We start from the raw sequence: 14,914 nt of genomic DNA, 5'->3' as shown, positions 1-14,914 counted from the left end.
CTAATAATGTGTGGATCCTCCGCACTATTTCTTACGCATTCAGATACTCGACGGAGCATCCTTGAAATTAACGAATCGATGCTAGCCCATGATATGCTGATCATCAAGCCTGTTTCCAGGTAAATCATTTAGTCATCGACCCATCATACTCCACTCGTATTCAGTGGGTGACAGATGCCGCTGAACACCAAATTGTAGATGTCTTGTTTGAGCAAATAACACCGCAGGTAGAATGTCCCACCGAAATTAAATTAAAGTAACACTAATAAGCCAGAAAAACGACATCTATAATTTGATTGTCAGCGGCATCTGTCACCAATTAAACACGAGTCAGTGGTGTCCTAAAGGCATAGACGAAAAAAGGTCGACTACAAACGAATTAATAATTTATTAACAATATCGAGTACAATAAAAGTTACATAAATACAGACAAACATAAACAAAATGTTTAATATAAATATTTAGCAACTTTATGAAGCTGCCCAAAATCAATCTGGTAATTTTAATGTTCAACAGTTAATAAAATACATTTGATATTTATGCAAATTAGTAAAGAAAATTTTTATTGTAAAAGGGACGGGCCTATTCCGTGGTCGATAGGCTCGGAGGTAGGACAAATCAACAAACATTTTGGACATTCGAACCAACGGAATGAAGTTATCTATGTTAAAATTTATAGCCTGTTTCCCAAAACGACTAAAACTTACGCTACATTGATAACACTTTTTTAACTATGAACAACCGCTATTTAATTCTCACAGAATGACATATGCAATTTAATAATCCTACCACAAACGTAATCCTACTTCTGTAATCTACAATGTATCCACCGTTTTTGAGTGATGGCTCACCAAAAGAAAGAGATATTTACAAAGTGTCAACAGAATTATTTTTATAAAACAATATATTGCACTTGAAAACAGAAATGAATTTTTGGGAAATTACCTCATCTCTAAAATGTGTTATTATCATTTTCATTTGCTAACCATCAGTCATTATAATTAATTATTAAATATTACTTACATAACTTTTTATACGATTTGAAGACTTTAATCATTCTATGCTTTCTTTTCTATGTGGGTGCGGCACAAAGGTGGTGGGAAATGTTTAAAAGCATGCAATTTAAATTTTATACATAAAGGAGCCTATAATGTTGTAATCTTAACAGAATAGATTTTGAGGTGTGTAGGTGCTAGTAATAATACATTTTAAAAAATGATTGACTTCGTGCACTTTTTTAGAATTGCATTTGTTCACTTTCTCATTTCATATAGTTTTTGTGTTTGATTAATATTATCACACTCATTCTAACTCTTTGTCTGATTTATTCCTTCCTACTTCCTTATCTATAGCAATATAGTAGCGGATTCAGAATGCTGTTACCTTAACTGTTTCTTAAACCCATTATATTGTAGTAAATCACATATAGGGCACTCAATTTAAATGATAAACATTTGAATTGATTTAAATCCAAAGATTTTGTAAATCGGGCCACCTTTGTGGTACACGCCACATTTGATATAGAAAGGCAGTTTGGCAGCAAGAAATATTGTTTATGTTTCAAAGTGTACCTTAATTTAAAACTCTCCAACCGGTTTATACAATTATCAAAAAATATTCACGCTAAACTAGTCACAATCATGTACCATTTCGTTACACAACTGTACACCCGGAATTGATTCGTTACAAATTGATATATTAAGATTATTTTTTTTATTTGGACGCCTCTTTGATATATTGTTAATTATTATTTCATAAAACAAAGCCTCCAAGTAAATTTTGCCCCATCACCGTCTAAGCGACAAAAATTGTAATACAAATCAACCGTTATTCGTTCCAATCTAATACTGTCAAATTGAACCATAATGCACACATCCTTCAGTTACATTTAGCACAATAAAATACACACAATAAATAAATGCCATACTGACGCAAGTACAAATGCCTTGTCATGGAAGTATAAAAATCCAATACTTATTACATGTAGATAAAATAAGTAAAAATAAGTAGTATGAAAGTCGCCAATTAACATTATCTTTCTAACTTAGAAATCACAAGTTACTGGTCGTCTGAATATAAAAAATTAGTTTCATCAGGATTAGTAACCTTACCATCGTTATCTGATTTGTCATACGACGTGTAAGTAATTCGGTTAACTTACCGAGTAAGTATAAACGATAGAGAAAATTTCATAACTTGAAAAATGTAGTAACGAGCGCTACAATGTACACTGCAGCTCTTGATCTGGGCTAAAACATGTCACGATTCGATCGGCCTGGACGTTGGTAGGTGCGTATTCCCGGACGTCTGGCGTTGCGTATCTCTCGGTCAACTTCCAGTTCTTCTAACCTTTGTGTAAGCGCGAGTTTTTGTTGTACGGCAAGTCTCAATAGCTGATTCAAGGTCTTCTTCTCTTCTTCCGCGGCGGTTAGTTGTTGTTGAAGTTCGTCCACTTGAGTGACATATTCCTCGCAGCGTGCGGCAAACATGGCGCGCAAACCTATAAAAATGATATACGATGAAAATTGAGATTTATTATGGGCAACTGTTATGTGCGGAATGCTTTCTTTTATTAATGAAATGACCTTATTAGTAGCGTTTTCGATTGGCAAAACTCGTACTGCACGAGAAACTGAAGAAATCCATGTGAAAATTGCTCTCAATGGAACATAAATATTCGTAAATATTTATTGTCATTTGTCCATAACCTCATTTTAGATTTAGGTAATCGACAAATCTCTATTCTAAAAAATGACAAACGATTTCAGTATTATTTATGATAAACGATGAGGAATATAAATTTGAAATTCCTGTAAAGGACCAATTTTTGGCGTTCAGTTTAATGAGTAAGTGCAACTTTTTGTAAAATAGAAGTTATGGCTAGTTCATCATCTTCGCTATCGCTAGATGACGACAAAAAACTCTCCCAACGCAAGAAACAAATTCAAATTGTCGCACGTTTGTTTTGAAAATTTGTTAACTAGCAGCTCCACGAGCTCTCGGACCTCGTGCGTCGAAATTTGCACTGAGTGCGTAATTGTTGCATCACATTTGCCAATGGAACACAGAAAATTGCCCTAAAATTACCAATAGAACGTAAAAATTGCACTCGTGCAGCACGAGTTTTGCCAATCGAAAACGCTATTAGTATGACATAAAAATATACAGGGTGTTTCATTTAAAAAAAGTGAAATTTTAATATGAAGTTTTGTAACTTTGGACCTACATAGAAAACAATTGTGTGAATGTATTTTCTATTGTTTCATATTATTTGAAATATAGACCCTGGAATCAAAATCACATTGACTGCCACAGTACACTACCATTGGCGACCGCGTGACGTCACCTGCGCGACCCAAAACGTTCTTTCTCCGCGACAGCTGTACTTAGGTCGTTCGCAGAAAAATACGATAAACCTTTCAGTATTAATTTTAAATTCTGTGCTAGTGCTCCCAGCTCTTTGTGATACGCGTGATATGACTTTATTGATGCTTGAGATGAACCTCATTTATAACACTTCACAAGGGTCAAGAAATTTGATATTCAGTCTTGCACCTACCCTTTTAACGTATCGTGCCATATTAACTGCCTAGTTAAAAAAACAAATTTAACGCCAGTTTTAAAATTTGGTTTTGCGCATGTGCAGTGCCAACTTTCTTATTTATGGAGGGATTTAAATGAAATTTGATACATAGCCACTTGGAATAAAAGCAAATGAAGCGCCATTTTCCAACTCTGGTTTTGTGTAGGATATGCAGTGCCAACTTTCTCATTTATGGAAGCAATTAAATGAAATTTCATACATATACACTTTAAATAAAAGCAAAACTAACATCAGGTTTAAAATTTGGTTTTGCACATGCTATAGCCATACCCAGGAGCTCGTTTGCTATATTTGTTTAATTTATTTGGTCTATAAGTGAATTAACGTTTTGAGTCAAAATTTTTAAAAACGTTTGATTTTTGATATTTTGTCATTAAAAGTTCAATCAGTCATTTCTTAGCGCTGTCATTTTTAGGGCCAAAAAAACGTTGAATCTTTTATTGTGCAAACTATAAGATTAAACATTTTTGACTTTTGGTTTAGTTTTTTAATTGTAATGCACTTTATACGTTATTTCGGCCCAAACACCAAAAATAATTTCGGCAATTCTTGCTTCCCATTTCATCTTACAGGAAAAATAAAAACATCCTCGGATAGCTAGGTAATTAAAATATCCATCGGATGACATAAAAATACGCAACTGTGAGGTTTTATGCAAGCCTAAAAATTAAATTAAAAATCTTAAAAATTGGTAAAAACTGGTTGGCCATGGAGTGACATGTCGCACTTGATAGATACCTACTGCAACAAATTGTTCCTTTGACTATCATCTTACTTCAACCACGAAAGGGTGAAATAATTACACTATAAAAGATTGACCTGTCATTAAACTTAACTGAAAATAAATCGCGAACTTCGCCGTGTACTATTCGCAGTATAACACGATTTAACAATAAAGACCTTTTCTTCTCTAGTGTAATTATTATTCATGTTGGCGTGTTTATTAGAGATGACAGTTAAATGGAAGAATTAGATAACAAATGCGGTAGGTAAATCATGGCCAACGAATTTTTTACCACCTTTTTTGATTTATTAATTTAACTTTTATACCTTTAAAAAAGGACTTAGGCACGCTTTTTTGGTGACATCTAATGCCAATTTTAATTACCTAACCGAGGGTGTTTTTATTTTTTCTTTAGGTTAAAATGGGGAGCAGAAATTGCCGAAAATGTATTTTCCCCATGTTATTTCCCTATGTCCCGCCGTCAACTTGCCAGGCTGTATAAAAGAGCACTCACGTATCTCGAACGGTTTAAGAGATATGGATTTCGGAATGGATCCTTGCATCTGTAAATGTTTATGAGAAAAATTGACGTATGTCAAAAACTGTGACAGATAGGTAGGCAAATCTGAAATGCGTTAAATTCGGAATAAAATGGCGCAATTAATTACAAAAAATATACCCTCTTGAGCCTGGCCCCTTGACCATGCAAAGGTATGCCACTTACCACAAATTAAATAGTCAACTTTTTATAATTGTGGATATAGGTACCATAAAAGAACTTGCAGAAATTGTAGTTTTGAATATACAGTGTGTCCCAAATCGGGTGGGATTGCATGGGTAACTTTGTTATTATTAAAGATAGAGAATTGGTTAAATGGGCAATGTTTTGCAGTTTTGGATGCTTATTTAAAATTTTCTTATGGAAATTCAAAATGTCGCATAGGTTCGACGTAAATTCAAAAAAACTAAAATTGGTCATTTCCTTGAATGTCTTATATCATCGAAAGTATAAGAGATATAAAAAAAAGTTTTATATAAAAGTGACTGTCTTTGATACGCTTAGGGTTGAGTGGTAGAGCAGACGGGGTTATCTTGGTAGCTCCAGTCTGAACTCCGCCCTATTGAGTTGTTCTTTTTTTATAAATGCGTTAAAATACTGTCTTACTTAAAACTCAATAAATGTCATTATTATTATTATTATTATTAATTTAGAATTGATGTCAAAACAAAATTCAAGATGGCCACTTTTGAGGAACATTTACCAACTTCCTAAAGTTAAATGGGCGCCATATTAGATTTTTAGATTACTTGATAGATTTTTAAATTCTCTTTTCAACGAGCTGTTATAACATAAGATTGAAAATAAGATACCAGTTATATTAACGGTTTTTGTATTTTAATCAAGTAGTCTGTGACGAATAAAAAAAAACAAAACAAAATCGATTCAAGGCAACAAAATAATTACACCAGATGTTTAAAATACTGGCCATTATTAGTGAAACACACTTCAAGACAGTTTAGTTTAGGCAACGTGTTGCCATTGATGATTATTATTATTATTATTGTAGTGGTAGCTACTTCCACTTTACTTTTGTGTTTTAATTAAGTACTTACTTTTATAATTTAATGTACTGTACATAATTCGTGAATTGTGACCTGAGCAGCCAGTTTGTTGGTAGGTAGCATAAACCAACCCTTCCTTCGAAACATACGTTGTCGAGAAAAATCCTTTAAGGAAGTTTATTGGAGAATTTGTAAATAATGGTGAGCAGTTAAAGATCCATCGAAGATTACCGGTCCAATTACATGACTTCCCATTATGCCATAAAATACATTAATTAAAAAAAATATTACTTGTTTTCGGCGTGAAACTACAACATGTAGGTTTTCCTGTGACGAGTAGTGTTCATAATGTCGATTTGAACACTTCGCAGTTAGAAAAATAAGATTCATCTGTCCATATACTCGGACTGGTGAAACTATTAGTTTCGATATTCTTGCGGATAAACCACCTACAAAATGTGACCTGGGACAATGCATCAATGGTAATACATTGTGTAAAATTAAACGAAATGTCTTGAAATATCTTTAACTGGATAATGGCATGACTTTTTTCGAGGGGATAGTTTGTAGTTATACCACCATTTGTAGGTATGTAAGTATGGATAATAAGTCATTAAGTGATGTTATAAAAATCAAATTTTTCTAGACCTAATGCTTATATAAAATTTTGGAGGGAGTTGTAATGCCCAAACCCCTCCTCTCATGAGTGCGTCCCTGATTTTTTTTAAACATCTGATGTAATTATTTTCATTGTTTTGTTGCCTCGAATAGATTTTGTTTTGTTTTTTTTAATTCATCACAGCCTACTTAATTAAAACATAAAAACCGTTGATATAACTGGTATCTTATTTTCAATCTTATGTTATGATGGCTCGTTGAAAAGAGAATTAAAAAATCTATCAAGTAATCTAAAAATCCCATATGGCGCCTATTTAACTTTAGGAAGTTGGTAAATGTTCCTCAAAAGTAGCCATCTTGAATTTTTTTTGACATCAATTCTAAATTAAACGTATCGAAGACAGTAACTTTTATATAAAACTTTTTTTATATCTCTTATACTTTTGATGATATACTCGTAAGACATTCAAGGAAATGACCAATTTTAGTTTTTTTGAATTTACGTCGAACCTATGCGACATTTTGAATTTCCAAAAGGAAATTTTAAATAAGCATCTAAAACTGCCAAACATTGTCAATTTAACCAATTCTCTATCCTTAATAATAACAAAGTTACCCATGCAATCCCACCCGATCTGGGACACACTGTATAATCACTAATCAGTGTTCCAGACGAAATTTCCTCCCTGTATACGTATATAAGTACACATGGCCCCTTAAACAAGAAAAATTGTTGAATTACAAATTACAATTTAACATTCCACCTCTGCGATAAGACTGTGTAACATTCGCTTAACGTAATCTAAATTCTCATAACCGCCTACACGGATATATTATTGCATTTCCCTTTAAATGTAATTTGATCTATGTAAATAAGTAAAGGAATGTGACGGGTTCATGGCAGAGACCCTTAAAACGCAAACCAATTGAATCATCAGATAGTACTCCAATTCGAGAAGAACACATTCAGTCACTTAGGTGGAACAACTATAAATGAATAAACGAAGCTATTAAGGCTCCTCTGTAGTCAATTTGTATTTCAATTTATTGCAATGGGTTAGACCACCAACAATACACATCTCTAGACGATGTACCTACTCCTTGAGTGAGACCAACGATGTATCTCTATCCTTTCCAGTTTTGCATATTCTCTTCATTTATTGTTAAACACAATAGACCATGTATAATGGTCAAGGACTAATATTATGTAAACAAGTTTAGCGAAAAGCTGTACAATATTTGAATGGCGATGCACAAATGTCTATTTCTTTTAAATTACTTATTCAATGCATTTACTGCATTTTTCTATAATGACACCTTCTGTAAATTACCTGGTTCTTAGGTCATTAGTGGACTAGATTAGCATTGTTTGTTAACATTTTTAATTACCCCTTTATTTCCTGTGAGTTCAATTTTACTGATTTATAGATTTTTATAGTTATTAGATAGACATGTGCATGAATGAATTCACTTAGGACTTAGGTACCGTAGAACCTAATAAACCGGCACTTCCAACACCTAAAATAAATCTCTTTATTTTCTTATACAATAAGGGTAAACAACAACAAAAAATGTATTTTTTTATAAAAATGGTAGCTAACATTTAAAATTCTGTTACAATGATAAAAAGTTAACATACCGATTTTTAAATAAATTCTTATCTTTTCAAAAAATAATAATTGTACATTTAGCGTTATACTTCATTTATGCACAACTCATTTAGAATTTTTCCGAACATCTTATGTGCAGCAAGATGACTTCGCTTTTTTGTCCTAAATTGAGAATTCAGTTGTAAAATTTGTTGATTCCGCGGTTGATCCTCTATTTTCTGAGAGGCAAAATCCGAGATGATATCAGTTCATATTCGCTAAGTTGATGTGAAGTTTGCGGGATTCCATCATATTCTCAAACGGAAAAAATAAATAGTTGAAATTTTTTAAAAGTGGGAGAATTTTTTTACCCACCGCTAATTACCGGGAAAACCCAAAATTTCACCCAGGTTTTGATACAAATATTCATTTTCGTGATGTCTCACTACCTTGACTTGACATAAGCAAAACAATGACACTTTTTTTAAATAAATTTGTCAGTGTCGCCTATTAGTTATCGTATCCCGCTTAGAAATTTAGCTAAAAAGGGGAATTGGAACATTTTTTGTAACAGTTAAAATGAACAAGTGCAATCGAATTTCTTTGAAATGGTAGGCTCAGAATGTGAAAACTATTGGGCGCAACTTTCTCGCCAATTTATTTGTAAAAATCATAATTTGTCGTTCCTTTATTTTTTTGATAAGCGGATATTCCTGATATCTGATCATACTGAAAAAATAAGTAGCACTCGCCTCTCTAAGTCTGGACTCAGTAGTAGTGTTTGCGAATTATTGTGATACTGTGCTACTCGCTTGTGTGGTGGTTATGCGTTAGTCCAAAAAATCAAAACGGTGCCACATTTCTACACAAGAACAAATTTGCGGCAAAAATGCTTCTAATTACAGGTACAGTCGTATTCCGCCTAGGGGTTTAGCTAAAAATTGGGCTACTATTTGATACCTTCCTAAACAAATTTCTTGAAGCATCCTGATAAAATAAACAAGTTAAAAAGTAATCGTAAACGATTTACATAAAGCGCATTTCCACTTGCATTCATTTCCCATTTGTAAGATTCAACTTCTGTTAAAATCGTAAAAATCCGCCCACAAATATGAAAGATAGCGTTGCACATGGGCAATCCATTGTTGACGTGCTACTTCAATTTCAGTTTATGAGAAGAATTTCATTTCAATACTTTTCTAAATAAGAAAATTGGAACTGCGCATGCGCAAACCTAAATTTTAAAACTAATGTTAGATTTTCCTTTGTTCCAAGCGCCTAAGTATCAAATTTCACTTAAATAGTTCCATAGATAAAAAAAGTTGGCACGGCGCATGCGCAAAATAAAATTTTGAAACTGGCGCTAGATTTTCCTTTATTCCAAGTGCCTATGTATCACATTTCATTTAAATTCTTCCATAAATAAAAAAGTTGGCACTGCGTATGCGCAAAACCAAATTTTGAAATTGGCGTTTGATTTTCCTTTATCCCAAGTGCCTATGTATCAAATTTCGTTTAAATTCTTCCATAAATAAAAAAGTTGGCACTGCGCATGCGCAAAACCAAATTTGAAATTGGCGTTTGATTTTCCTTTATTCGAAGTGCTTATGTATCAAATTTCGTTTAAATTCTTCCATAAATAAAAAAGTTGGCACTGCGCATGCGCAAAACCAAATTTTGAATTTGGCGTTTGATTTTCCTTTATCCCAAGTGCCTATGTATCAAATTTCGTTTAAATTCTTCCATAAATAAAAAAGTTGGCACTGGGCATGCGCAAAACCAAATTTTGAAATTGGCGTTTGATTTTCCTTTATCCCAAGTGCCTATGTATCAAATTTCGTTTAAATTCTTCCATAAATAAAAAAAGTTGGCACTGCGCATGCGCAAAACCAAATTTTGAAATTGGCGTTTGATTTTCCTTTATCCCAAGTGCCTATGTATCAAATTTCGTATAAATTCTTCCATAAATAAAAAAGTTGGCACTGCGCATGCGCAAAACCAAATTTTGAAATTGGCGTTTGATTTTCCTTTATTCCAAGTGCCTATGAATCAAATTTCATTCAAATACTTTTATAAGTAAAAAAGTTTGCAATTCGGTTTATAAATGGTCGAGATGCGAAAAGGGCACTGTGCATTTTGAATCGATTCGATTCAACTTTTGGCATTGCGTATTATATGGCTAAAGCTATGCCCATATTGAATTTCATGCAATTCAGTTCATAACTAACGGAGATGTAAAAGCGATCGGGCATTTCTAAACAAAATTATCGTTCACACGGACAGATAGATGGACAGACAGGCAAAGGAACAGACCGGACAGACCAACAGGCAGACGACAGATAGCAATGCAAAATTATAAACGATCTCTAGGATCGTTAATAAACGGCAAAAGTGTAAAATTATGGAACATGAAAAAACGGTTTTTTGTTTTTTTACAATAACTTTTTTTGTAAACGGTACAGAAAAAATTCCTTCCTTGGTACAAGACTCGACACCATAACGAACCAAATAGCGAAAAAAGTAGAACAATAGCTCTTAAGATAAAAAAACTAGTAGCGTCGCAAAGTTAGCGGACGGACGGACGGACGGACAAAGTGGCCACAATAGCGCATTTTTTTTTTATTTTTGTGGAAATGCGCTAAAAAGGTTTTAGAAATCAAAAATTATTTCCAATGTACCTACAATAAATATGCATTTAGTGCACTTTTCGTCTTAGGAATATGTGACATTATGATTCACAAATCAACAGCATTCATGAACATTAGCTAATTATATAGTAATTTATCTAATCCATATCATTAGAAACGGCGTAACAATGTGCAGGATAATGCCAGGTAGTTTCTTTTGTTTTCCCTTTCAAGTAATGAGTTGTCGCCTCAGGAGTTATAGTGCAATAGGAGTTGCCTATCCATACGTTAGCGTTTTGATTTTTTTCTAAAGATCGCGATACATATTTTTTTAAATATATGCATTATCATAATAGGTGGAAGTAATATCTTTAAGTACCGCCGTAGGAAATACTGTCGGATTTCCAAATTGGTGCTGTAGGTTTTTCTACTCCCATTACAACGGCTGTTATTTACGAAAAACGATTTTTCTATTCATCGATCTTCCTAAAAAACTAAGACCGATATTTCAAATTTTTTTAAGTACCGCCGTTCTTTTCATCAGTGCAAAGAATATCCACTATTGAGAATTTGTTAGACTTCAACTACAAAAGCAGCATTTCATAAGAAAGTTTAGCTATTTTTCCAATATGGCGGATTGACTACAGAGGAGCCTTAATAATTGGCAGGAAGGGGACTTTGAACTCAATTCAAGTATTTCGATTTTTGTTATCGGCTTGTGCGATGGGTGTAGGGTTTTTGTTTGTTTTATATGGCGGCGGATACTTGTTGCAAATGTACCTATCAAATGTTATTGTTTTTCATAACTCCTGAATATTTATGTTATTTGAATACTGTTATTAGATGGATCTTTAAAACCCCTAAACACAACTCTATATAATAATGCGGTAAGACATGTCCTAGTCAAAATGGGAGGCGTCCTAATCTAACCTAATTCTAAGAATAATAAGTGTACTCTTTGTCCGTGAAACCCTGGTGTGAATGTCGAGCTCCATTGGACAACAGCCTTAATAAATACCTTCATTCCAGTGAAGATGGTGGCACAATATTTTACATATCAATGTAAATTATGCTGACGGAAATAAAATTTCCAGATGTTGTTGTTCAAGTTGAGAACGATTATAATGTAATTGCAAATGCAAATCAGAAAAGAAATAAGGCAGTAAGAGTACCTAGCCTGGAAGGTTTTCACTAGCTCTTTTTCCTTCCTCATCAAAAAAGACCCTAGAACTACTCTTATGGGGGTGAGAGGGCAACCCTTGTGTGTATTTTCAATATTTAGTGTTTTTAACAAATTTAATTGAATTTGTTTAAATCTGCACTATTACGTTTCTAGTAACTTTAAACAAAGGTAGTTTTGCAACATAGCTATATCATTTTTGCTTTGTTACATAGAACCATAAGAAATGGTCAAAATCATATCAAACGCGTTGGTCACAAAAACAAGACTTACTTGAGAACGTGGCAGCATCCTCCTTTAACAATCGTAACTCGTTACGCAATTTCATCATGGTTTCCGATACGATAGTCTTCTCATTTTCATACTTCGCCTTTAGATTATTCAAAGCAACCTCAGCAGTATTTTTGTTCGATTTCAATACTGTACGGAGTGTCGCTATCTGCTCTCTCTTTGTTGACAGTAGACTCTTCAGTCGTATTACTTGCTCTTGAAGTTCCGCTATTTCAGTTTCACTGCTTTCATCTCTGGTTGCTAAACGAGACAGTAATTACTTAAACAAATTACTTTTCAGAGAAAACTTACAGTTATAGTTGGCATCAGTCTTTTGTCCCTTAATCTTCGACAATTCGATGGTGTTCTCGATTGCAGTGCGAAGATGCTTTACTTGATCCATTAATGTTCCCACATGCTTAACAATTATGGTAGCATCATGGAAGCTCTCCAAGTCGTTCACAGAAATATCCGTCTTCAAGCGATTTCTTAATAAATCCAATTTGGAAATTAGACATTCGGGTTGTTGGGAATCGGCACCTTAAAAGAAACCACTGTGAGCTTATATTATTTGCATAACGTGTGCTGTAATTGTGCTAAGGAAGGCACTGTAAAATAGTAACTTTCAATTGCTGACTTGATCAGAACATCATCTTAAAGATCACACGATTTTATCATTTTTGAAGACATACATAAATGATCTGACCTACCTTTTATAGGCATACCGTCTTGTTTTTCATGCTCCAATATAATACGATCTGGTACTTGACCGTTCACAGTGCACACATGGTGATAAACTTGAGCCATTTCTTCAGTAACCAGCTGTAGATTATTTAAAGCATCCTCTATGGAAGTTCCGGCTTCTCCGGCAAATTCCTTCAACAATAGCACATCGTTTTCCAAATCCATACTTTTCTGTTCGGCATCAAACAACTTATTTTTAATGTTGGTAATTTCGTTCCTCAACTGCAAGGTCGCATCAGAACAACTACTCAACTTCTCCAACTCCTTCAAATCGCACTTCAGTTGATCAATTTCCTTGCATGATAATTTAAACCACTTTTGATATTGTTCGACCACAGCGGCGTGCTCGGGCGGACTCATAATTTTTTTGTCAATATTCTGTGACAAGTATTCAAGGGAGTCAACGTGTGCCGATAATTGTGATAACCTAGCTAGAAATACCTGTAATTCACTTTGGCTACGTTCAACTAACGATTGACTATCTCTTAAATTTTGAGTTAGACTAATTTTTTCTTTCTCCAATTGTTCTAATTGTTTCTCTAACTTGCGAAGCTCATTTAAATGCACCTCCGAAAAGAGATCAACGTGTTTATCATCTGGCGAGGTCAGTTCAGGCACGGCACCATCTGTTAAGCTAGCTTCAATTCGCTTCAAACCTGGAATGTCATCTTCTCCGTCGCTACCAATCGTTTGGTCACCAGCCATGCCTCGAATGCTATAAGCCAAATTACTGATGTTGTACAGCGATTCGCGATTTATGTGTTGGTCTAACTCTTTTTTCAAGGCGTATTTGGCTTCTCGTTCCGACTGCAGCGATTCCAAGGCTTCTTCCAAGTGCTTTTCCGCAATTTTTTTCAGGTTTGAAAATTCTTCAACCTGAGAATGTAAAAGTTCCACCTCCTCCTGCAATCTTCTTGCTTCCAGTTTTAAGCTTTCAAAGTCCACTTGTGAACTACGCAACACCGAAATCTGCTTTTGTAAAGTGATGTTTTCTTCTTCCAACTCGGAATAATCGGCAATTAACCGTGTCTCCCTGAACTTAATTTCACGTAACTCAGTCCTGAGCTTCTTACATTCCATGTTTTTGTCCTCCTTGTCTTTGCCTATATCCGAATTTTCTTGCAGCATCCGATCCCTTTCTGTGGTAACTCGTTCTAGCTCGTGCCTTAATTGCTTAGATTCATTTTCTAAGTCTATAATTTGAGAGTTTAACGAAGTTTCTATAGCTGCCGACTCTGACAATAACGATTCCTCCGTTTCTATACCTGTTTTAGTCGTTACCCTGTGACTAGACTGAAACTTGGCAAGAGCCTGCAATAAACATTTTGCTTTACGAAAAACAAATATGACAAAACGTTACATACCTCCTGCGTTATATGCAACTCGTGTTTTGTGTTTTCGTATAAAATTTCCAAATCGTCACATCTTTGTTGTAAATTTCGTTTTTCGTCTAATAACACCAAGCCATACTGAGCAGATTGCACTTTTTGACTACTTGCTTGGTCAAGTTCTCTTGTTAACCTCTCCACTTCGGCTTTCAGGAGAACGACCGTATCGTCAGATTCCATTGTTAATACAATTATGAAATGTCGTAATTTTCTAATTTAAACTTCATTAAATGTAATTGAAAGATATTCTTAAATACATTTCTGACATTTTTAATTTAATGTCAAAATCACAACAATGTCACTTTCAATTTATGTCAAAAGTTTGAAAGCCGTCTTTGCGCGACAGCCGCTTCTACTTAGCGAGTCAAGAACTAGACTAGACTTGGCAATGCTGAGCTTCGTTGAATTTGATTCGTTCTATGTCTTATTCTCATATGTCTATGGTATTATTACTTGTATAAAATGTTACTACCCATAATATCGGATTTTTAGATTACTTGATCGATTTTTTAATTCTCTTTTCAACGAGCTATATCTTAGCATAAGATTGAAAATAAGATATGTACCAATTATATCAAGGTTTTTTAGATTTTAATGAAGTAGTCTA

At 34.0% G+C, this 14,914-nt stretch overlaps 1 protein-coding gene across 1 annotated transcript; it reads right to left on the bottom strand.

Annotated features, from left to right (window-relative positions):
- Positions 1-1,486: 1,486 nt before the first annotated feature.
- On the bottom strand, positions 1,487-14,604 carry LOC116173589 (protein bicaudal D). Its single transcript, XM_031491204.1, has 5 exons — positions 14,284-14,604; positions 12,886-14,230; positions 12,488-12,715; positions 12,179-12,436; positions 1,487-2,500 (listed from the first exon to the last, which is right to left on the bottom strand). Exons 1-5 carry the CDS (start codon positions 14,485-14,487, stop codon positions 2,250-2,252), a joined length of 2,286 nt encoding a protein of 761 aa, XP_031347064.1. The 5' UTR covers positions 14,488-14,604; the 3' UTR covers positions 1,487-2,249.
- Between the last annotated feature and the right edge of the window lie 310 nt (positions 14,605-14,914).

The sequence above is a fragment of the Photinus pyralis genome, unplaced genomic scaffold, assembly GCF_008802855.1.
Source record: "Photinus pyralis isolate 1611_PpyrPB1 unplaced genomic scaffold, Ppyr1.3 Ppyr1.4_LG1, whole genome shotgun sequence".
NCBI lineage: Eukaryota > Metazoa > Arthropoda > Insecta > Coleoptera > Lampyridae > Photinus > Photinus pyralis.
This window is presented reverse-complemented; position numbering and strand designations above follow the sequence as displayed.